At 32.9% G+C, this 25,328-nt stretch overlaps 1 protein-coding gene across 9 annotated transcripts in view; it reads right to left on the reverse strand.

The window, feature by feature from the left end:
* The window catches only part of BPTF (bromodomain PHD finger transcription factor), a 169,970-nt gene that overhangs the window by 41,676 nt on the left and 102,966 nt on the right, over window positions 1-25,328 (reverse strand). For 6 of the 9 annotated variants that reach the window (XM_074260550.1, XM_074260553.1, XM_074260549.1 and 3 more), the window contains 10 exons: window positions 24,372-24,638; window positions 21,297-23,646; window positions 15,462-15,586; window positions 13,944-14,072; window positions 12,986-13,136; window positions 12,298-12,421; window positions 10,613-10,865; window positions 6,378-6,539; window positions 6,034-6,185; window positions 4,803-4,926 (listed from right to left, as the gene is read on the reverse strand). In XM_074260550.1, coding sequence (XP_074116651.1) covers window positions 4,803-4,926; window positions 6,034-6,185; window positions 6,378-6,539; window positions 10,613-10,865; window positions 12,298-12,421; window positions 12,986-13,136; window positions 13,944-14,072; window positions 15,462-15,586; window positions 21,297-23,646; window positions 24,372-24,638 — 3,837 coding nt within the window. The remainder of the gene's footprint in view (window positions 1-4,802; window positions 4,927-6,033; window positions 6,186-6,377; window positions 6,540-10,612; window positions 10,866-12,297; window positions 12,422-12,985; window positions 13,137-13,943; window positions 14,073-15,461; window positions 15,587-21,296; window positions 23,647-24,371; window positions 24,639-25,328) is intronic. The other 3 variants (XM_074260557.1, XM_074260556.1, XM_074260552.1) reach the window with 1 other exon arrangement.

A 25,328-nucleotide genomic window follows, 5' to 3' on the forward strand; every position in this document is an offset into this window, starting at 1 on the left:
CTGCTCCTGTATATAGCTTCCTTTGATATATAATTGGTTGCATGCTGTCTTCTACATTAGATTGTAAAATCCTTAAGGACAGGGACTGTCTTTTGCTTCTTTAGCACAGTACCTGGCACATTAAAGGTACTTAATAAATGCTTATTGATTGATTTTCTGTGGCACGCTCATATCCATGTACACTGTCTTTTTATCTACTAATAATTTTAATTCTTAGATCATATGATTATTAGTCTATTAACATGTCTAGAAGAATACTGTAAATTTAAAAGGATGAGGCTCTGAATCAGGAAGCAACTTGGCCTTTTTGAAAGAGAGTGAAATTTTCCAAAAAATCCAGATTACTCTTGTACTCTCTTAAATTCTGAGCATAGAACATCCTTGATGCATAGTGTTTGTCCAAATGCCTTAAAAGTTACTCTACAATTGCCAGTCACTATCTGGACAATAGGCATTCTTCATCCAATCGATCCTTTGTGGGTTAGGTTCTAGGTTTTAAGTAATGATGGCCTTTACTGAAGAGGACTTTTAAAATACAATCATCCCTATATCATGTGTAAACAGGAACATCTTAAAGACTTTAGCATATATAAAAGAAATCCATTTTCCATCTGGAATCTGTTCAGAACATCTTTTATAATTGTGATGAGTGAACATCTATGATATATGTTTGTCTTTCTATTTTAATGTTTTGCTTAATTAGAAAGGGATCAGTGAACAAAATTTTGGGGTTGCATTTATCAAGGTATCTTATTATTAATGGATACATGGGAGACATTTGTTGTTGGAAAAGACTTTTAAGGCTGAATTTTGCTGTAATGAATCAAATAATACAAAAAGAAAACAACAGATATAGCAGGATACTGTATTTTCTATTCAAGTTCAATTGATGTAAAAAGGACCTGCTCTAGAAAAACTGTGAATGTTACTTCTCATATTTTTATCAAAATCAGGAAGATCTAAGCTTTGAATGTCACTCAATTTGCAAGCTGTGTAATGTTGTGGGGTAAGTTCCACGAACTCCTATCAGTTTTAATATCCTCACCTATAAAATAAAGTTAATAACAGGACCTACCTCACACAAGCTATGAGTATCAAATGCAGTAATATATGTTAAGTGATTTGTAAACCTTCATGAATGTTATGTAAATGTTAGTGATTTAGTTAGTGAATAGTGATTACTATTATTATTATTAAATTTTTTTTTGCTGATACTTTCAAAATCCTTTAGAGATGATCAAGTAAGTCCTTTTCATCACTTCTGGGGTGATGTCTTTTTCATCACATTTCTTTTCCCCACTTGGGTATCCTTCTCTATTACATAATTTGAAATCCTAAGGGTCTAGAAGCAGTCCTTCCCTTTCTATTCCCCACCTACTTCCCAGTTCTCACTAAGTGCTGAATTATCTTTCTCTAGTAGATTCTGTCACTGCTTCTCTTCCATTCTCCTTCCTCACCTTTGTCAATGTCCCATTCTTGCTTGGGGTAACTCAGAGACCTGTTTCATGGCAACTCTTGGGCCTACTTCCCACTTCTCAATAATCACTGCTCACAATATTTGAATGGCATAAAATTAGAATCCTTTCAGTTAAGATGGTGAACACAATTGGCCCTTACCCTATTGCTGTACCTTCTAAACCACTGGACTAGACTCTGTAGCTGAATTCTTCTATATATCTCCTAATTGACACACAAAGGCAAAACCTGTCTTAATTTTTTATTTTTAGTTTTTTAAACACCACTTGGCACAATAGCAAATAGACTTATATGTCATTCCTTCTTTTACATATCTTGAAGAATCAGTCTTTCAATGCTTTAAGAACTATGTATCCTTGCCCATCAATTGGAGAATGGTTGGGTAAATTATGGTATATGAAGGTTATGGAATATTATTGCTCTGTAAGAAATGACCAGCAGAAGGAATACAGAGAGGCTTGGAGAGACTTACATCAACTGATGCTGAGTGAAATGAACAGAACCAGAAGATCGCTGTACACTTCAATGCTGTATGAAGAGGTATTCTGATGGAAGTGGATATCTTCAACATAAAGAAGATCCAACTCACTTCCAGTTGATCAATGATGGACAGAAATAACTACACCCAGAGAAGGAACACTGGGAAGTGAATGTAAATTGTTAGCACTACTGTCTATCTACCCAGGTTACTTATACCTTCGGAAGCTAATACTTAATGTGCAACAAGAAAATGGTATTTACACACATATATTGTATCTAGGTTATATTGTAACACATGTAAAATGTATGGGATTGCCTGTCATCAGGGGGAGGGAGTGGAGGGAGGATAATTTGGAAAAAATGAATACAAGGGATAATATTATTAAAAAAAAACAAACAAAAAAAAAACTATGTATCCTTTAAAATGATCTTCTTTTAATTGTATTTGGCCTGGTCTAGATACATTTCTGATTCTATTTTAGGTGCTCTCCCTCACTCTCAGAATGTAAGCTCCTTAAGAGTACAGATTGTTTCATTTTTTATATTTACATAAATAGCAGCCAACAGAGGACTTAAGATAGTGTGTGCTTAATAAATGCTTGCTGACAGATTAGATCATATAATAACAAAGTACTAAAGTATTAATCTACTAAATATGGTAATTCTGATACCACAAAAATGAAAGGGGTTCATGATGCAGAACTAATCCATTTTTTTGTTTATTTCAATTCTTCCATACAGTTCTACCTATTAGTATTTTTAAGATATGGCTTAACTGGGTCTCAGACCAAGCTTTTTATAGATTATCCCTTGCATCATTTTTTGCTGTTCTGCCAATTATACTACTTATGTATTCTTCCACCATTATCTATTATAATGTTTTGCAAGTTAAGTCTATATTCTAAATGTTTCCTTTTTAACTGCCAAGTCTTTTGCTTGTTTGATGTAGTTGTTTGATAGTAGTGATTACATAGGTTAAACATTTATAGAAAATGGTTATAACTAGTTTCACTGATTTTTCTCTTTAATTCAGGACTTATATTTTCAGCATCAATGTCAAATTAGAGTTATATGCATCATCTTTTCATCTTTACCCTTTTTAAAAAATCTGGATTATGATTCTCACCGGAATAACAAGTATATTTATGAGTACATATAGATACTTGCTTCAGAAATGAAGTATTAATCAACTGTTTTATCACATTGTCAATTTATCATTATGTGTTTGGTGTTGAAACTTCACGTGTACATAGCTTCAAACCTTTGACTTCTTCCTTTTCTTAACTTTAAACCATCTTTTTCAACATTTTCCAGTGTCCTTCCTTGTGACCATCTTTGCTATGAAATGATCAAGTATTACTGTCTACATAAATCTGTTTTGGAGTATCCTGTTAATAAAATTTCTCTACCTCTTCACCCTCTTAAATGGATCACGGAATCATAATTCCAGTACTAAACAGGCTGTCCAGGAGAATCTAGGAATTACTCTTTTACTTAGTGGCAACTTACAGCTATGTTTTCTGGTATCAGAAAGAACAAAAATGCCAAATTGCTATGTTCTACTTTTCCAGTTTTATATAAGCTTGTTGTTAAGCTCTCACTTAAAGTAGCAAAAGAACTTAAGAAATATGAGATTCTTAACTCTTCATGGCTTCTTTCCTGTCACTTACTCTGCCAACACCACTATGAAAAGACTACAGAGGCTAAGCATCATTTTGTGGGTTTTTTTTTTTTTTTTGTGTGTGTGTGCTTCATGGATTCTCAGGACTTATTAATTACCCATTGGTCAATGTGCTAATAACAAAACTCTTTGTAATTTTCTAATTTGGCCTCAGAACACAGCTATATTTATAAAAGTACATTAGGAGCCAAAGTGCTTGGGAAGTAATCTAACCTGATTCCCACTTTATACAATGCACCCAGCCCCCGTTTTATATATAAAAGAATGGAGGCTCAGACTCAGATTAAATGACTTGCCTCAGGAATATAAAATAGTAACTAGCAATCTATCATACTATACATGAATTGAAGGTTTTCCAGTTTGTTAGAACTTGCCAGAAAATGAGCTTTGCTAGTACAGTTTCAAGGATCAAGGGTTAATCAATGATGATTTCAGAGTAAAGAATGTCAGAGAGATGGTGAACCACAGCTGGGGAATAGGGGAAGCATTGGGAAATGATAATGTGAAAAAGGAAAAGACCAAATATACAACATTTAAAAAGGGGAAAAAAAGAACAGCAAAAATGGAACAACAACAAAAAATAATCTAGATTCATGCCCATGCTTCCATGACAAAATAAAGCACTGGAGTAGGACTGTTGTGGAGGCCTCAGGAATAGCTAACTAAACAGATAATTTAATTTTTATAATCAGTTCACACAAACCTTTAAATTTAGCTAGCGTGAGACAGTAGATTAACTAAGTTTAACTGGAAGTTTCTTCTGGTTCTACTGCTACTTTAGCAAACATGAGTTCAATAGGAGTAGTTGCTCAGTATCCTTTCACATATCACTGTTGCCCCGTTCTTTCCTTTTAGCTAGAGGAGATGGCAAGCAGGTAATTTTTTTCCAGCATTGTAATTAATTCTGAAACTATTTTATATTGGTAGATAGTTTATAAATCTTTTAATTCATTACAATTTACAACTTACTAATTATCATTTAACAGTACTTCATTTAATATCAAAATTTTGAAATTTATTAAGTCAACTTTTTTAAAAAAAAAATCACAGTAGAAGCACTTAATAGAGAAATATTAATTCTAACTTGTAATTTTCTATTATGGAAAATGATCAGTAGTACAGAATATGACGGACTTCATATATTTAAAAATAAAAATGAACCTACTGGCTGGAAGAATACCTTGCTGTACCATCAGAGGTGTTCGAATAATTGTCTTTCCTAGGGTTGATTGTTGGAGTGGAGTTCTAATCACTGTCATACCAGGACGGATCTGAGTCCCTGTGATTACCTATCAATGACACAAAGGGGATATGAATTCAAATGTTTTTCAAGACTCAAGTATGTTGATTTTTGAACTCAAGATCTTCAACGTATACTATGTTTGGTAAAATGTGAGAAATCTCTGAAGAAATGTCAGGTGTCTCCAAATATTACATTAATTTTTATTGAATACATTTGAATAACGCTTACATTTTTGAAAAAACAAACAAAAAAGAAACCTCACATTAAAAAAAAAAAAATTCTTCCTGATAATGTGTTTGATTCTGCTGAGGATAATCTCAAATTTCCCAATTAAAAAATATTTCATAGAAAGTTCTTTTGGCACCAAGACACACAATAGTCTAAAGAAAAGTTGCAAGAACCGATGAAGGCACTGCTTAAAACTACTCCTAGCTTTTAGATACTATGGAAAAACAATATGTAGCTCTCATTTTTCCTCTGACCAATTTATAGCTACCAGTTAAAGGAATAAGAGAGTAAATTAAGAAATCAGATGTTCCTTTATAGTATGAAAGAAGAAACCACAGAATGTAGTAATTTGGTTTTGTAGTTAGGTTCAGAGAATTTTTAGACAAGTGTGCCTGATTAACCTTCCTGTCCCATAATTATCACTGTCACAAAAAATGCGCCTGATATGTATGCATAATATATAAATATCTATATATCTGTATACACATTTGTATACATCAATTGCTTAATAAAATATAGAGGTTGTGGGTTATAATTTAAATTGTTTTATTTTTCAGATTCTTACTTGCCCACAGCATGTTTTAAGCACCGAGGGTCCAGTGCAAATTTGCAAGACTATAATAAAAGGAAAATTTTCTTTTAAAAATTCCTTATTTAACACTTACTATTCAGAGGAACATACTTACTGATACTAAATGAAAGTCCATCTGGTCAATTGCTAGTGTTTAACTGTTTAATGATTAATGTCTCACATTTTAGAAATCTAACAAATAGAAGAACAGATTTTTCAGAACAATGTTTTTTCATAGATTAAGTAGTAATAGGTAAGGGAAAATGAAAGCCTGGATTAGGCTACTCTGAAAAACCCAACCCACTGTGCTTGACCACATTTCAAAATGAAGTAACCTCAGAAAAGAAGTCTTACCTGTGAATTACTTGTGGTACCTACAGTGCCTGGGGTGTTTGGTCTAATAGTGACTGTAGCTGTTCTTGGTTGGAATGAAGTAAAGGTTTGCTGACTTGCACCTGTACTTGATGGAATGATACCCAGGACTTTCTGCTGAACCTGAACAACACCTTGAAAAAAATTAAGAATTCATTAACAATGCACTGTTAAATGCTGTTAGGTCTCTCTGGAATAATTACAAATCAGGAAGGTTACGATGGAATACACGATGAGACCCAACAACACAGAACAGAGGGAAGAAAATAAAGGCAAAACTATTTTACAAACACGAATTAAAGGTCTTCATGACTTTTCTTCCTTACCTCCTTGTGTTGTTGGCACATTTACAGCAACAATCTTGCTATTTGCAGGAAGCGGTAGTTTGGTAATTACTTTTCCTGCCATAGTAACTGGACTGCCTGTAATTTGGAACGTCTGACCTGTGCTGGCAATGGTTGTAGCAGATGTAGCAGCTGTGCTGGTGGCTATTAGGGTATAAGACATTCAATAAGTTTTAGATTTAAGACAACCAGCAATATAGTCACTTCTAGGAAGAAGTTCCAAGGCATAAAATGATGTTATTGTATACTTACAAGAATTTCCTGCCCTTTTATCTCTTTAAATATACCTTCTATTTCAATTTTAAATTTCATCTACTTAAATATTCCTTCTATTAAAGGAATCTGGGATTTCAAAGGTTATGCTTGAGAGTAATACTCAAGCATAAGAGCTCATCCCTGGTGATAATTAAAAAACAAACTGATGAAACTGATAAAAATATGGTATGGGATTTGAAATTTTCTTTTTTGATTATTCAGAACTCAGGGCAATTTTTCTTACAAATTTTGGTTAACTCAAAGTCTGCCTCCTGGTAATAGTAACCCTCTCTGAATATAATCTGACTCATGAAATAAGGAAATATGGCTTGACACATCATACTGAAGGCAAACCAATTTAATTATTTCTTAGCCCTTCTAGTTAACTGAGAAAAGGATTTCTCTGACACTGAGTCTTCAGGTTTGGTGACATGTAAATATTCTCTCTTAACCAGTCTATCTGTGAAACTTTAGTTTAGTTTAGTAGTTTAATTTATAGTTTACCTATAAAGTTTGTTAGTTGAAATTTGTTTCCTTAGGGGGCATATGAGATTATAACTTTGTTCCACAAAGTTTGTCCAACTCTTATGACATTGAAGGAAGTACAGAATTATGGATCTTTCTTCTTCTTAACTTTTATAGGCTAAAAGGCCCCTACAAGAGGCAATATGTGAAATAATTATTTCTCTATCATTCTAACCTAACCTTGCCTATAAAAGAACTTATGAGTCTCTTAGAAGTGGTTCAGATTATTTCTGAGGTCTGACCTTATGCTTGAGCATAATAATAAAATCTAGGTTTTTATCTCTATGATTTTTATATTGTGGTAAATATATTTGACAGCAGTTAACTACCACATGAACTTAAATAGAAAAATACTTCTTCCATAACAAATACAAGGCTCCAGATCCCACTTGGCTTCTTTTACTCTTGCAGTGGGATTAATAGCAGAAAGTTTTCTAAGTATCCTACTTTTTAGACAGTTTACAAAAATTAATTCAATTGATAATATTTTTAATTTGACTTTGTGTAACAATGAAAAACCTTATATAAAAGAGAACCAAATCTTATTAGTAACAACATTCTCACAATACATTAAATTAGAAGCTACAAAAAGTTACGATTAAGTGAAAAGATGGCATAGAGGTTTCTCCTGAGAAAAGGGATTATAATAAATTATATGTTTCATCATATGACCAAAGGAACAAGAAACATTATTTCGTGAGAAACTTAAATAATCTCACTTTGCAAGCCGCAATGATTATGAGTGCAAATGACAAGTCACTATAAAGATTACTGCTACTAGAATGTTTGTGGAAGCCCTCTTTGTAGTGGCCAGAAACTGGAAACTGAATGGACGCCCATCAATTGGAGAATGGCTGAGTAAGTTGTGGTATATGAATGTTATGGAATATTACTGTTCTGTAAGAAATAACCAGCAGGATGATTTCAGAAAGGCCTGAGGAGACTTACATGATCTGATGCTGAATAAAATGAGCAGGACCAGGAGATCATTATATACTTCAATAACAATACTATAAGATGATCAATTCTGATGGACGTGGCCCTCTTCAACAATGAGATGAACCAAATCAGTTCCAATAGAGCAATAATGAACTGAACCAGCTACACCCAGCGAAAGAACTCTACAAGATGATTATGAACCACTACACAGAATTCCCATTCCCTCTATTTTTGTCTGCCTGCATTTCTGATTTCCTTCACAGGCTAATTGTACAATATTTCAAAGTCTGATTCTTTTTGTACAGCAAAATAACTATATGGACAAGTATACATATATTGTATTTAACTTATACTTTAACATACTTAACATTTATTGGTCAACCTGCCAATGGGAAGGGGTGGGGGGAAAGTTGGAACAAAAGGTTTTGCAATTGTCAATGCTAAAAAATTACCCATGCATATATCTTGTACATAAAAAGCTATAATTAAAAAAAATTTTTTAAAAAATTACTGCAACTTACATATCAACATATGTGCTGAGAATAAAATGTTATATAGAATATATATAAGAATATAACAAGCTCCCTCCAATTAACTAAACACAAAATTCAATTCTTGGCAACACTGAGTAAGGGCAAAGGGATAGTTGGTAAAAATGTGGTACATATTACTTCAAAATTCACACATGCTCTCTCTCTACACACACACACACACACACACACACACACACACAGACTTTTAAAGAGAACTGAAATGTATTACATGAAGTGAATACAATCTTGATGAAAATGTAAGAAGAGAAGGAGCAGTCTTTCCTAAGATATTCTCTACAGTGGACCACTTTTACAATCACACTCATGACTGAGGTATAGAAAACATCCAGTGATATTTGTTGATTTTAACAGAACGTTTGATTTAGTAGAGCAAGATGCCTCATACACAAAAATCCCTAAGAGATGTAATGACAGAAATTGTCTTTTTCCAACAACACCACACCAGTTCTGCTTGATGGAAACCTGAATGTTCAAAAGCTAGGAAGCTGTCCTCTCAGAAAGTTCAACAAAAGGATCTTTCTTGATGGCAAAGGGTTCTAATATTCTTATTTGTATGAATTAAGACTAAATCTCAAACCCAAAGGAAGGCTCTCCTGGTGAGTGCAAAGAGGACTGCCTACCCTGTTAGTATGTGGATCTTGGCTCTGACATTTCCTATCTACATAACCCTGGGCAAGTTATTGAATTATCCTGTTGCCTTCTGTATCTATGTCTGTAACATAACAAGATTGGGTGGAATGATTCTTGTGTTCCTTTTAATTCTAGAACCATGATGCTATGAATAATCCCAATAGAAAAAGTAGTTGAAAACACAGAGCTATTTTTTAATTGAGATTTTAAAAGTAGTGGGATGGACAGAAGAATATATACTCTGGAAAAGTAATATAGCAGATGATGAGGTAGAAGTGATCAAACTAGTTTGCATAGGGGAAATAAGCATAGCTTGATACTGCAAAAGCCAATTTTTCCTTTTAAGATTGTTATTATTTCAATAATGTGAACCATGGTATGGCACAATCTCAGTAGAAGCAAGACTTCAAATTTTAAAAATCAATGGTACAATGATTATGTAGACAGGCTGCAGCATCTTAACAATGAGGCCCTACATGACACAACTGACTTAAAAGATAGTAAAAAAAAAAAAAAAAGGATATGGATGGGAAGAAAAAGAAATAACTTGATGTAAAGAGAATGAAAAATAACCAATGGAGAACTAACCCTAAAATATCAAAAGAACAAGAGGAAGGCCTTTAGAATACTGGCAGATTCTCCATGGAAAGTTATGAGAAATAAAGAATAGAAATCAGACAGAGTTAAATTGGCTAAAGTCTATATTGCTGCACATAGAATACACACTTCTGAAATCAAAGCTCAGTGAAAACAAATATGTTGGCAATGTTGTCAAGGAGAAAGACCAATGGGGTGAGAGACCAGGAGAAGGTATGGGGGTAGAGTTTTATTTCAATTCTGTCACTGATCAGCAACATAATTGTAAGTACTGACACTTAGTCTAATCAGACTAATTTGAATTAGTCTGAATCAGAATTCAGAAGATACTTCATTCAAAATTGTGTATATATAGACATACAGGCTTAGTTAGGTTAGACTAGTTGAAGGAGAACATTAAGATAAAAGCTCTGGATTAGGAATTAGAAAACTGTTTCTCATTTAGGTTTATAGCTACATAGATGTGTGATCTAGAACCAACTTCTTAAATTCTCTTAAAATTAAATCTCTTAAATTAAAAAATTAAAATCTCTTAAAATTCCCCCCAGATATAACATTAAATGATTCAATGTGTTATGAATAAAACAGTGAAAGGGCAAGAGAATATTTGAGAGATTAATTATGTTGGTAGGATATAAGCTTTAATAGGTGTTAACAAGTTCAGAAACATGTTTTTCTGAATTAAAATCAATTCTTTACATAATGACAATTATTTACCTGAATTTGACTGGCCTTGTTTAACCCAAGTAGCAAATGTCTGATGGAAGTTCTTGTTCTGCTGGAATGTTACTGTAGCTGGAGATCCAACCTTAGTTGTGAGTACCACTTTGGTTCCAGTAGTAACTGGGCCACTTATAGGGGCTACCACAACTTTCTGGGGGGTGGAGACTGTGTTGGTAGTACTGTTTGTTGTGGTAGTAGTAGAGGCTGCAATTACTGCCGGTAGCTGTTTCTGCTGCTCCAATCGTTTCTACAAAAGTTAGCAAAGGAAAAAAAATAAATAAATAAAAGAGTTTTCTAAATTAAATTGGGTTTATGTGTCCCCAAATTAATTTCCTTCTTAAGCTAAGAAATTCAGTTCAAATGCTCCTTTTTTTCCCAAAACATTAAACACCTGAAAATATGACCCATTTCCTATCTGATCCTGGCTATATATCTTGTTTTTAATAAGTAAGGTCTACCTCAAATAGCAAGAAACTCAAATGGCAGAAATTTTCTCTCATGAATAAAATCTTTCAAGTTCTTAGTCTAAAAATACCTATTTAAAATTACAAGTGGCTTTAGTAATCTTATAGTTGACTTTGAACATTCTACTGTTTATTGATGGAATTTATAGAAGGTATCAGATGACTGCAAATCGTATTCATTTAACTTCCATAATAATTTATCCAATCATAAAATCCATAATATCTAGAATTACTAATGCACAGAATAAATATGCACTCAACTTAAGTGAAACATATAAACATCATTTATAGATTTCTTTGTGTTCAAAAATCACTTTTAAAAGTGATTAGAAACACAAATAAATGTCTGTTTGCACTAAATACTGTGGTGGTGCTTACATTCTGATCTTTCAGACTGTTGGATCAACCAAAACAGACTTGTTACATCTTAGTTACAAGGAAATGTTTAAAGTTTCTAACTTTTTGTAAACTGGTTTATGAATTCTTTGTTGATACTTTGTTAAATATAAATGTGTCCATTTTCAAGGTAACTATTGTATATAAACTATTATATTATGATAATTATTTTTAAGGAGATGCTAAATATATACAAAACTAAGAAGTAAAGAAAAGAATGTTTTCATTTCAAAAGACAAAACTTCAAAAGGCCAATAAATTCTGTTGGGATAGGCATATGTATCATTCCTGCTAACAAACACTCTTTGGACATACTGAATATTCTCATAGTACTAATATTGGCTGATCAGTGTTGATAGTGATCTTGTAGTGAGAAAATGTTAACTGATTTAGTAAGATTTTTAAGAAGCTATTTGGCTTACTAATCTAGGATCTCCAATAAACTATAGAATTTTTCAAATCTGGTATGGTAATTTTTGCATGTTCTTTTCAGGCAGAAAAATTACCTTAGAATACTACTAAAAAAGATCTTTATAAAACTAGCAGGTGAAAAAAGAGAATTAAAAAAAATTCTGATTTTGTACGTTATTCAAATAGATGGATATTAGTAAGCCAACAAACTTTAATTCATCCCAAGGACTGTGAATTTCAGACAGTGAATCTGAGTGTTTCATTTGTATAAACAAGTGGCATAATATATAACACTGCTTCAAATCACACACCATAGCTCCAATACTCAATGTTGTAGAATTTGTATGCATGCATTCTGAGTAATGATGCAATTTCGTTGACAGGTGGGACTAGTAACAGCTCCCCCACCTGCTGGGCAGCCAATCGTTGTTGTTTTAGTTGAGCCTCCATTTGGGCCTTGAACTCCTCGGCCTTCTTCTGTTCACTAACCTTAGCTTGCTGCTCAACTGCCTGCGCCTTTTCCTTTTCCACTCTGAAGAAAAAAGGGAAAAAAATATCAGATCATTATATTTGTAGACTTGTAACATTAAGTACTATTTGGATGATCATGGAACAAATTCACCAAACAATAAAGGTTTTTAAAATACTATACAAATTTAAAATAGTACTTTCATCAAAAAAGAAAATTTAAGGGGCAGCTAGGTGGCACAGTGGATAGAGCCAGCTCTGAAGTCAGGAGGACCTGACTTCAAATTTGATCTCAGGCACGTAACACTTCCTAGCTATGTTACCCTAGGCAAGTCACTTAACCCCAGCTGCCTCAGCAAAAACCCCCAAAAATAGAAAATTTAAGACAAGTAGATAACTTGAAAGTATAAGCTCTTAAAAAACTAAATATATGTAAATACCTACTATTTCAAAAATAAATGGAATAAATTAGCAAAAGGTATACTTAATTAAAATTATATATATATATATATATATATATATATATATATATATATATATATATATATATATATATATATATGTTTGCAAAGTGAGAAGATCTTTACATTAAACACATTTTGTGATCAATATGTAGTTATCTATTTACCTTTCAGCAAATGCCCGGATCTCCCATAACTCCAATTCCTCTTCTGCTACCCAAGTTTCAATTATAACAGGGCCTGTCTGCTTAGGTGTTTCTGGTCTCTTTGGTCTCAGTGCACTTGATCGAAGTCCTTTCCTCTGAGGGGTAGGTGTTTCTTTGGATGGAAAAGAAATCAAGACAAATTTAACCATTTAACTTTAAACATTGTTAGTGGATCATTTTTATATTCCTATTGTAATACTTTTGTTCATTTTATTTCAGGTTTTCTCCTGTAATGCCCTCCCAAAATATTTTCAACTACTAAAACCATCCCCAAATGAACTTCTGAAGTCTTCACTTATTACCTCCAAACAGATATGATCTTGTTCTAGTACTTTAATGTTCTTTATTTATTTATATATATAATTTATATAATATATATATATATATATATATATATATATATATATATATATATATATATATATATATATATATAATTTATATAATAATTCTCTTTAATGTTCTTTAGTAAGTATTTCTGTAATGTGACTTTCATCTCTTCTGACAATCCCAAATATATTCCCATCTCTTATAGGTATTAAGATTTGATAAAATTTGACAATGATGCATATTATCTCATCTTTGTTGACTTATTAGTATAGTGAAATTCTCTGTATCTTCCATAGAGCCTGTAAAAGCATTTGTACACAAATGTTCAAAATTGTTGTCTGGCTGATATTCTTCTGTCCTGTTAGGCTCTATACATAATGGGAATTCACTATAAGAATTAAAGCACTTACAGGCATGTAAAATCATTTCTTTTTGTGTAAAATCCTCTTAAGAGTACTTATAAATGAAAGAATTATACAGAAATATTCATAAGAGAGACAGTGGAGAAAAGTAGAAAAAAAAAATTGAGGGAAGTTAGGCTACTCAAGTACTTACGTTCATTTGTTAAAAAAAAAAAAAAATTCCTCACCCTTTGGAGCCTCAGGAACACCAATGGGGCAGATAATTTTCCTGATACAATATTCTGATCGAATACCATATGGACCAACATCTCGCCGTTTAATTATTTCAGTTGTTGTAATTTCTGTGTCTGATGTTTCTATGGAGTGAATGCAGGTAAGATTAATTACAATTTAAAATATATGGAAAGTATTGATTACTAAGAAGTCATCTCTGTCTAGGTTTTGAAATACTGGATTAACTGTCAGGGTTGTTGTGTAAGTTGTTTTTGCTGAGTTCTCTTGGTCTTTGTTACAGGGAAAAGTTCACTAAAGAGGGGACAAATACATCTGGAAATAACTATGATGTAAAAAGACAACACCTATATTTTCTTGTTTTGTTTTTGTTTTTGCTGAGGCAATTGGGGTTAAGTGACTTGCCCAAGGTCACACAGCTAAGAAGTGTTAAGTGAGGCCACATTTGAACTCAGATCCTCCTGAATTCAGGGCTTGTGCTCTAACCACTATGCAACCTAGCTGCCCCAAGGTCTATATTTTCTAAAGAGAAAAAAACAATACAAAGTCCAAAGAAGAGGCATCTACTGTGAAAGAGAGCATTGAAGATCAGGGAAAAGTGGGGATAAGCTAAAATACCTGACAGAGTCATTATATGCTCTTAGTCTACAGATGCTGATGCCATAATAAGGCACTTCAAAGACCCTGAGGAAAAACAATATTTCTGTGAAATGGAACTATCATATATCAGGGAACCCATCAGGTAGTCACATTTGCCTATACATTGAATTCACCTCAGTACTCTATCAATTCTATTATACCAATCAATCAAAAATCATTTATTAAGTGCTTACAATGTGTCAAGGCATTACCTGGCACTGGAAAAAAAAGTTACAAAAACAATCTCTGACTTTCAGGAGATCAATATTTAATAATGGAGATGTATAAATAACTGAGTCTACACGAAAAATATACGGAATCCATGGGAGCTAGTTTAAGAGGGAAGGTACTAGCAGGTGGAGGAATGGGAGAGGATATGAAAAATGCAGTGTTATGTTTAAGGAAAAGCACTGGATAAAGTTTCTCAGGATATTGAAGGGTCAAAAGGAAGACTCTTTTGGAATAGTCATGTGAAATGTTATTCAAAAAAACCTGTGTATTATGAACTACTTGAACAAAGGTACAATGCTACATGCAGACCAGTTCCCAATTCCTCTTTAACGGTGATTGGTAGCACTGAGGGAAGTAATAGAAGACTTTTGGCAAAGTGAGGTCTAAAGTGGGGTATATCCTATTCTATAGACATTTCTCTATTCACATCATTCTGTACATCATAAATGCTTCACATGACAATCTGGATATAGAGAGATCTAGGATCAGATGATACAATGCAAACTTCAGTTTACAAAACTCAAATACTTTTTAAATGAATAAGCATTTTAATTTTTAAAACAAACAATTGACATGTTTAAAATCAAATCACACTGTCATTTAACTTTGATACTAAAGTTTAAGCAAATGTATGAATATACTACCTGTTCGAGTAGTCCCTCCCCCAGGAGGAGTTTTGGCTGCCATATCATCCCACCTTAAACTTGCCCAGAGTAACCGCAACATAAGACTTACTCCAGCCAATGATTTTACTGTTTGAAGTCTATATCTGAAATAAATGCCAAAAAACCCACAATAGGTAAATTTCATAAAACTAAAGAGTTCCAGTTCTTCCTTGTTTCATTTAAGTAACTCTAATATAGCTTCTTAAACATTCTGGGCAGTAAGCTACCCTAGATGGCAAAGAGAATGACTTCTTTGAACTTTAATATATTTAGTGTAATATAAAACACTTTCATACTCGGTATTTTATCTATGCCCTTGTCAAATTCTTTCCTAGGTAATGACTATGAGTTAAAAAAGATAATCTATTATCAGTGACTCATATAAATCAGATGATCAATAAATGTTATCGCAGGCATCAAACTGATCAGGAATAGGCAAAAGGGTTCACGAGAATATACAGATAACTTACATAGATAATTCAAAATGTTAACTACCAATGCCAGAGACTTATGGTCCACATGAATTGATAAATCTGTTGTACAGTTGACATGATAATTTTATTTCATATTAAGATTTTACATATTTAAAATGAATTACAAAAAACTCCAAACTAAGAAACAAGAAGACAGGAAAATTTAGAAGAGCAAACTCAAAGGAAATACATGAATTTAGATTGGACAAAGGTAACTAGAGTGGGAGAATGAAACTCTCATTCAAAAAGGTTGTCCTATACAAATTTCTAAAGCCAATGAATTTCAAAGATCTACAGACATAGAATTGATAGCCCTCTATTACTTATCAACTGTTGGATACGAGAGAATCCTAATACAACATTTATGAAACATTAATGTCTTGAGAGAGGATCATTACAGAAATATTAAACTGGTTACTAATAATGGTGATCCTTATTCAAATTATTATTTGTAAGCAAAATAGCTAAACATTTTAGGAAATTCTAATATGAATATGAATTAAAGTATTTCCTAAAACATTTATTTCAAAATAAATTACTATAATGAGCTTTATATAATGAAGATAAAGAGCTTAAAAGCTGTAAACTGAATTTACAGTGCTAACTTTTGTTCATTTTCTCATTTTATTAAGCCCAATGTTGAATTACTTTGTTGGCTACTGACATGGTACAGCCTTTGGTATAGCCTACCAAAGAAAACACTGGAAGGGAAAAACCCATACTATTTCCATTCCCACTATTAAAAAAGGTAAATTTGGAAAGCTTAAAGAGAGAGATCAGCTCTGTATTAACATAGTTTGTTGGGAATAGAAAAAAATTAAACGATGAATGAATCAACCAACCAATTAACCAACATTTATTAAGTCTACTATCATCTACAAACTGGGCACATTCACTATGTACTGGGAACACCAAGACAAAAGTGAAAGTCTCTGTCCTAAAGGAGCTTTCTTTTAAGAGAAACAAGAACTTATATAAGTGTATGCAAAATAAATATAAGATACATTTATTAAGTCTACTATCATCTACAAACTGGGCACATTCACTATGTACTGGGAACACCAAGACAAAAGTGAAAGTCTCTGTCCTAAAGGAGCTTTCTTTTAAGAGAAACAAGAACTTATATAAGTGTATGCAAAATAAATATAAGGTATATTGGGAAGGAGTGGGTAGGGGAAAGGAGAGAGTAAAAATTAACAAAAGTCTAGTGTAAGATGTGGCATTTTTGAGCTAAGCTTTGAAGAATACCAGAGATTCTAAGAGCCAGAGAACTTAGCAAAGCACTTTGGCAGGTAGTTTGTGCTAACATGTTTGTTGATTGATTGAGATGAGGAGGGAGTGCATTTGAGGCATGGAAGACAGCTTGCGCAAAGACACAAAGAAAGGTATAAATAGGAAAAAAATGCAGTTTAATTTAAATCAGATCTGCCTAGTCTAGTTTCTTTATTTTACAGGAATAACTAGACTAGAATAGTTAACAGTTTTTCATAGATGGCATATTGTCTTCATTTATTCCTTCTTTATCAAGGTGAATGTGTCTGGGAAGTTTCTTTATATAGGGGATAAGAATGGAATTGATCACTTATCAGTGGCACTTTCTTTTCTTCCCTATTAAGAAGCTGCTTCCATGTAAAGCTATTAAAATTCATTAGTAATAATGGTTGATGATGTTTAGGAAAAAGAGGTTTTATTCTTCCTCAGTATTTCCTACAATGCTGTATTATCTGCTCCAAACAGGCCTTTTTAAAATAGAAATACTCCTGTAACTTTAACACCCAGAACTTTAGTGAACAATAGAGAATAGGGATGCGTGTGTGTGTGTGTGTGTGGGGGGGGGATAGATTAGCTATTGACATAAAAAAGGCACACTGGAATGGGAAGCAAAGGATTGAGTCTGCGAAGGAAAAGGGCATTGACAAGCTGATAAGGCATTGATGTTTTATTTGCTCCACCGTTGTGTATAGGTCTATCCTGACTATGCCAATCACAATAACTTTATACGCCAGCACAGATGCTAGAGGTTACTAATGCATATGTATGTGTGTGCTTATATGTATATACTCACATATCAACATAAGGATGAATTTCAAAATCAACTATTATATTTGATTCTGCTTCATCTCTTTGGTACTAATACCTCTTTTAACTTTAGGAAGTGAAATAGTATTTCACAGATTTCATTTGTCACAGAACTTAGGATAGATAGAGACCTCATGGCCACTTAATATACTCTATACTACAAAGAAATCATCACTAAAACCTATCATACAGCCTCTGCTACAAGATCTTTAAGGAAAGTCATTGCCTCTTAAGGCAGTTCTTTCTGTTTTTGGACAGCTTTGATCACTAGCCAATTCTTCTTGACTTCAAATCTTGATTTCTTTGCAACCCACCGCTTCTAATTCTGCTCTCTGGTGTCCAAAACAGCAAGTCATATCCCTTTTCAACATGATAAGCCCTTAAATACTTGAAGATACCTATCATGCTCCCCCAGTAAATCTTCTCTTCTCCAGGCTAAATAAATGTCATTCTTTCCATCAAGCTTCATATGAAATGGACATTAAACCTTTCACTATCTAACATGCTCTTCTGAAAGTCTCCAGCTTACTCATATTCTTTAAAAATCTTTTAACAATATTCCACAGGCAGTTTAACTGGGATAGAATACAGTTTTCCTTATTCATGGATATGGTCTTTATTACTATAGTCCTAAATCAACCACCTCACAGCCCAATCATATCACATATAGACAAATTTCCATTATTTCCTGTTTTTATTATTCTGATTATGGTATTCTAAGCAGCAAAGGTGTATTTTGCTATTCAGCACACGCCTTATACCTTTTCATATTGCTTTCTCCAATTAACTTTCTTAGGAGAGATTTTGAAGAGAAAAAGATTCCCATGTTAAGCTCTTGACAGCCATGTCATGGAGGGTCAGACAGTTATCTTGACTGATAAGTGCACTTTCAGACCACTGAAATACAGAGATGTTTTTTGGACAAATTGCTATCTCTATCACCTTGTAGTAGTGAACTTGATTTTTTTAAATTAGGATATTTATACTTATACAAGTGTAATTTATATTTAATGGATTTCATCTTATGAAATTCATCTAGCCTGCTGGATCTTTTTGGATCCTGATGCTGTCTCCCAGTGTTTTAGTTATCCCTCCCAATTTTGTAACATTTATATATATATATAAAAGCATAAGATTATTCCCTTATCCAAAGCACCTGATGAAAATGTAAGGACAGCACAAGGCCAAGCACAAATCTCACAGTGTATCACTAGAGTTCTCCTGCAAAGATGAAACCAATCCCAAAAGCTATTTGAGTCTAACTATTCAGCTGGTTCACCTAATTATATTTATCAACTGGACCAAATCCTTTTACTATTTCCCCATAAGAATAGCACAAAAAACCATTACCAAATGCTTTGCTAATATCTAAGTAAACTTTATCTACAGATTTCCCTGATTTACCAAGCTTATCAAATATGAAAAAATTAGTCTGGTATAACTTGTTTTTAATTTAGGAAATATTTAAAAGTGTACATGTCTCCTAATCACCTGGAGAGAAAATGTGAAAAAGATTTTCAAAGGTGATAAAACTTGCATAAATGAATATCAATTATCCCCACAATTTGTATTTTAATATAAAATAAGGCTCTCAAAATCTGGCAACTAATGGTACTTATTTTGGGGAACTAAGAGAAATAGCATTCCAGCAGATCCTAATATTCATCTATGAGATTAGTAAGAACAAAGTTTTGCCTTAACAACTGCCAGGTGGTCATTAAAGAAAAAAATTTAAATATTTGTACATTGTAACTTTTCCAGTGGGAAAGAGGTTACCTGCTGGACAGTCAAGGATACATTTTTGAGACCGTTCTCAATGAAGACAGCTGAAAAGTGCAGAGTAATCTTACAAATCCATGAATTGTAATGAAGCTTTCCTTGATTCCCTGCAGGATTCTGCAAATCCTTCACTGCAGGCCCTGCAGAAAAATTGTACTTTTCAGCTGTCTCTATTGAATGTGTAATGGAGTGATGATATTTTAATCCAAATCAAAAGATAAGCTATAAAAAATTTGGTCAAGTATTACCAATTAATAAAAAATATTAATAATGAAATAAACTATAATTGCACTTATAGAGCTCTGATATGCACTTATTTTATGCTACCTCATTTCAAAGATCAGTCAAGTTCCAATGAGAAAGGAAACAATACTTTAACTTCTGAAGGAGAAAAAACATTTTTTATAGATAGGAAGCCTGCCTCTTAACTTAACTCAAGTAACATTTATAATTAATGGGAGCATAGGAGTTATGTACAAAAGCTTCCAAATGGCAACTAATACATATCCTGGCATCCTAGCATGTCTAACTGAACAACCAAAACTACATGAGAGTTTCCATTATTTAGACTCTCTACCCTTCTGATTTTTTAAGAGAAGGGAAAAGGAAAAAAAGCTCAAAGGCATGGTATTTGACAAAGGAAAAAAGCACAGCAGCCAAAGTGAAAGGGAAGAGCAGGTGAAAGGGTAAAAGAAAGCCCTGGACTGGGAGTTAGAAGAAAGGGTAGCTCCAGCTCTACCACTTATTAAACATTTGACTTTAGGCAAATCACCCAAATTGGCCTTAGTTTTCTCATCTTCAAAATGAGGGTATTGAACTAAATGAGGTCATTTAAGATCCCTTTCAGCTCTAACATTTGATGAGTTTATAAACTTCAAAACAATAATGCATGGCATTGGCAAGGCATGCAAAACAAATCTTAAGAGTTGTTTTTGAAAGTAAGTATTGAAAAACCTGAATGAGTGTTTACTGTGCAAAAATCTGGGTCTTACCATTCAGCATACTGATTTTTTTTTTTAATGATTCAAAAACATTTCAATTTACTTTCATCATTTTTTATGCATTACTTAATGGAAATAAAGTAGCAATATTTCAGAAATGTATCATAATCTGATTCCTTAACAATAATTTCATCACAGTGCAAAATAAATGGCAACAACCTGGGAAATTAAACCATGGAAGCAACTTAGCTTGACATTTCTCTTTTACCCTCCAAAAAATGAAGTTGAGATTAAATTTCCATTAGTTCCATGTTCCATTATATCCATAGTTGAAAATATCATGACCCTTCAGTAATTCTTTTCTCTTATAAATGTTAGTAGTTTTTTGGGTTTGAATTCTTTTAAATTACATTACATTAATATTTCTACATTTATTAATTAAAATATAGTTCTGCAGTCTAATTTTAATAATTCATTTATACAAATGCATTTTAAAATCCCCACAATTACCAATTTCTTCAAATGTTTTTTAAAATACATACCTCCATGTGATACCAAAAGTAGGTCTTGGAGATGGATATGGCCATATATCCAAAGCAGGTTTTGCATTATAATTAAAACAAGGCACCTCTCGGATGCCACCTTTTCTGGCCAACTTTTTCAAGTCATCATTAGGTAAAACAAATATGCTCTTTTTGCTGCTCTTGGTAACAAATTTCCTATAGGATGGCAGAGCTGTGCCAGAACGAGTCTTCTTAGGTCTGGAAAATTTCATTAATTTTACTTTGTCTTTTGTAGAATATTCTTTACTCACAGTCATTGATGTTACTAATGTGCCCCCTGGAGTGGTCAGTGAATCAGTGACTGTTGTTGTAACAACAGTTTTACTGTGCTCCTTCACAGAGATGACATCCACATTACTGCCAGTAGTGGGTGTGCTCAGTTTTGTCACAGTAGTAGTGGTGGTGGTTACAGTGGACATTGCACAATTTTCAGTAGAAGAGACAACTGACTGCTGATCACCTTGAGAGGCCAATACTTCTGCAACTTTAAAGACAGTTTTTGATTCTGTGGCCACTGTTGATGTTGTCGTAGTGACTTCTGTGATAACTGTTTTTCTTGTAGCATTTCCATTTTCCATTTTGTTGGCAGGCAGAAAATTCTGATCATTAAAGTCACTACTTAGATTAGACTCTTCACCAGAAGTAATGGGTGAAGGGGGAACTTTTTTAACTTCTGAGGTGTCAACCTCCATATTTTCTACTTGATTAGTTGAGCTGCTTTCTTTACATGATGGTGAAGGTGCTATGGAAGGAACATCAACAGAAGCAGCTTTTTCAACAGAATGCTGTTTTTCAACCAAATGTTGCATACTCTTGGGCCCTTTGAGTGATGTTTCTTTCTCCATGTCACCTTGGTATTTACCATCAATATCTGAAGAACTAAGTAAACATGATTTTGTGTTCAAGTTACTTTTTTCATTGAAATCTTCCATGATGACATCGCCATTCATGAATGGCTTTACAGGAGTTTCCTTAGCAATTAATGGCTTGATCTCATGTTCAGGAATTGTTTTAATACTATTAACCTTTGGTTCAACATTGGTAGTTCCTATTTTACTATCAGAGATCTCTTTCATGTATTCATCTTTTGAAAATACCTTAAATTCATTATCTTTACCATTAATCTGAAATGTAGTTGCTATTTCTTTCTCTCCCTTTTCCTCAGTATCTCCATTTTCACTATTCTTTTTGTCTATTATGTTCTTTAGATGTATTTGATGATGACATTTATTTACTGAACTCTCTAATTTCTGCTCTTGACCTGGTTTTTCACCATTAGTTTCAGTTATTTTATAGTGTAACATGTCACCACCAGCTTTTTCTCTGGGTAAGTGTTCAAGAGTTTGCCTTTCAGAAGACATGTCTGAAACTAACTTTAGACCTTCAAGAACTTGTTCCTGATTCCCTATGGAGCATTTCAGATTACTTTTATGGCTATTCTGAGCAAACACACCATCCTCCTTATTGTCCTGAGTGAATACGGATTCAGAGCTCTTTTCCAAAGTACTATTATTTTCAGAGTCACATGCCTGTTTCCCACATTTTTCTCCCAAAGTTGTTGCTTCAGAGGTAGTTGGAACATCTGTGGCACAGGTACTTTCATGAACCACTGATTCTGAAACACTTTCAGGAAGAGAAAGAGTGGCACTTAATGGTAGGAAATTATTTTCCTTTTTAGCGGCCAACATACTTTTCTCATCTTGACTGACTAGTTGGTCATCCACATTGAGGATATCATGTTCTTTTGTTTTAAGCTTGTTTTGTTCTTGACATTTATCAATAATTGCAGGTTCAGATACATCACTGATAACAGAATTTTGTTTCTGGAAGTTTGGTTCTGGACTCTGATTGGAATGTTTACTTGTATAAGTTACATCACAGCCACTGATCTTAATAGTAGAGTTTTCATTATTTTGTGAATATTCTTGAATCAGATCTTCTGTTCTATTATTATTTGAAACTTGTGTTTTCTCCTGGTCAACCAAGTTGGCTTGACTCCCTTCTTTTGCTTTCATTAATACACGTGATTCAGCCATGCTTTTCAGGGGACCCACAGAAGTCTTTCCTTCCAACTTCATTTTTTCAAGGCGCTGTTTTTCTTCCAATGTAAACTGCTTAACTCTCCTTTCCAGTAGTCCATCTAATTTGGATGATTTTACTTTCTTTTTGTAACTAGTCCTTAGATGAAAACCCTCACTGACATTAATTACATCTGCTTTAAAAGAATTTTCCTCACATCTTGTAGATGAATCTGTTTTTACTTCATCTATCTCCATAGGTTCTTCCTTGATAGACTTATCACTTTCAGAATTAAGTATTCCTTTCTCATCTGTGAACCCAAAAACACATATTAATACAGTTTCAGTATTAAAATGTATAAATAGTGATATTTATGGATACAGTTTATTTTTTTATATTGCCTTTTCATTCTTGTGTGAAATAGGCAACATAAAAACTATACATTTTCAAAATATATATTTCAAGCCTTTGGCATATGAATACAATGTAGAATTTGGAAAAGCAAACTTTCCAATAATTTATTAATCTACAAATATATAACTTTAGTCAAGAATCTCACAGTTTTAAAACTTTACTGATAAATTACTACATCACATATTTGTGGATATAAAGAACTACTGTCACATAATATTTATAAACCAACCTATAAGCAGTTATTAAGAATTTACAATGTATTAGGCATCATACTAGGAGCTGGTTAAAAAGATTCTTTTATCTTAAATTATCTTCAAGATCACATAATACTTTAAGAAAAGCAATATTCTCTCTCTCTATATATATATAAATATATATGCATATATGTGTATGTATGTATTTCACAGACAAAGAACATACACAGCCTCATAGATCTCAAAACAAGGTTGGGTTCATATTTTGGCTAAAGTTACTGAAGACTGACTATTATAAATAACAAAGATAGGATCTGCAATGGTGCAGGAGAATTTGAGGAATAAAATAATATATTCTTGAAATATATTTATGTATGCATGCATACTTAGATGTGAACATTAAAAATATAAACAATCATTGTCATACCTTTTCCTTTTGTAGCAACTACATCTGAAGATGTAATATCAACTTCAGGTTTTTCTTTAAGCATTGTACTTTCTTCCTTAGTTTGGTCTTTCTTCTCAGAAATTTTTGTAGTTTCCATTTCAATTTGGTCTATTTCTTGTAGCATGTCTGAATCATTTGCTTTACATTTCTGAGGACAGGTCTCTAATTTTACTTTTGTTGGACTTCGTGTTAGACTTTTTCTCTTATCTAGTTCACACTCATTTTCACCAGTATCCAGACTTTTGGCTAGAAAGAACCAAATATTAAAATAATGAGATACTACCAGTATTTTAATAATTCTACACATTTGTTTTTGTATAGCTGATATAGTGAAATGTTTCTTTTTCACTGTGAAACAAAACCACTTACGTACTAGGATCTCAGTATTTAATAATACATTAAAATATACTATAATCTTAGTATTAGTTATGGACATGATAAATTTATTTTTATTTTTTTAATTTTAAAAATTTATAGCATTTTATATTGATTAACTTATTTTGCTCAAAAAAAGGGTCAATTTTTCTTTTTTGTTTTTGTTTTTAACCATCTCCACCTCCCCCAAAATCTATGACTCAGGCCAGACTTTAACACAAGAAGAATAGTAGTGACAGACTACTTGGTATCATTTTAGAAATCTTCTTCTGTAGAGTAACTATGGACTGAAACTGTTTAACTACAAATATTTTCAAGATTTTGATCTCCTATTTAAATCGAAACACACTCTAGAATAAAGTGATTAATCATATATGCTGTAGTATAAAAATCCTAATGATATTGTTCAAAGAATAGTAAAGTAAATTTGGATTGTTTGGGGAGAAAGGGGAAAGAGACAAGATAAAGGGCATAGAAGAGAGAGGAGATACCATAAGAACACCAGGAGTAAGGGTAAGGCATTAGTGAAGGGAAGAATGGAGAGAGAAGGAGGAAGATAGG

Source organism: Sminthopsis crassicaudata, chromosome 4 (assembly GCF_048593235.1).
Source record: "Sminthopsis crassicaudata isolate SCR6 chromosome 4, ASM4859323v1, whole genome shotgun sequence".
NCBI classification, from domain to species: Eukaryota; Metazoa; Chordata; class Mammalia; order Dasyuromorphia; family Dasyuridae; genus Sminthopsis; species Sminthopsis crassicaudata.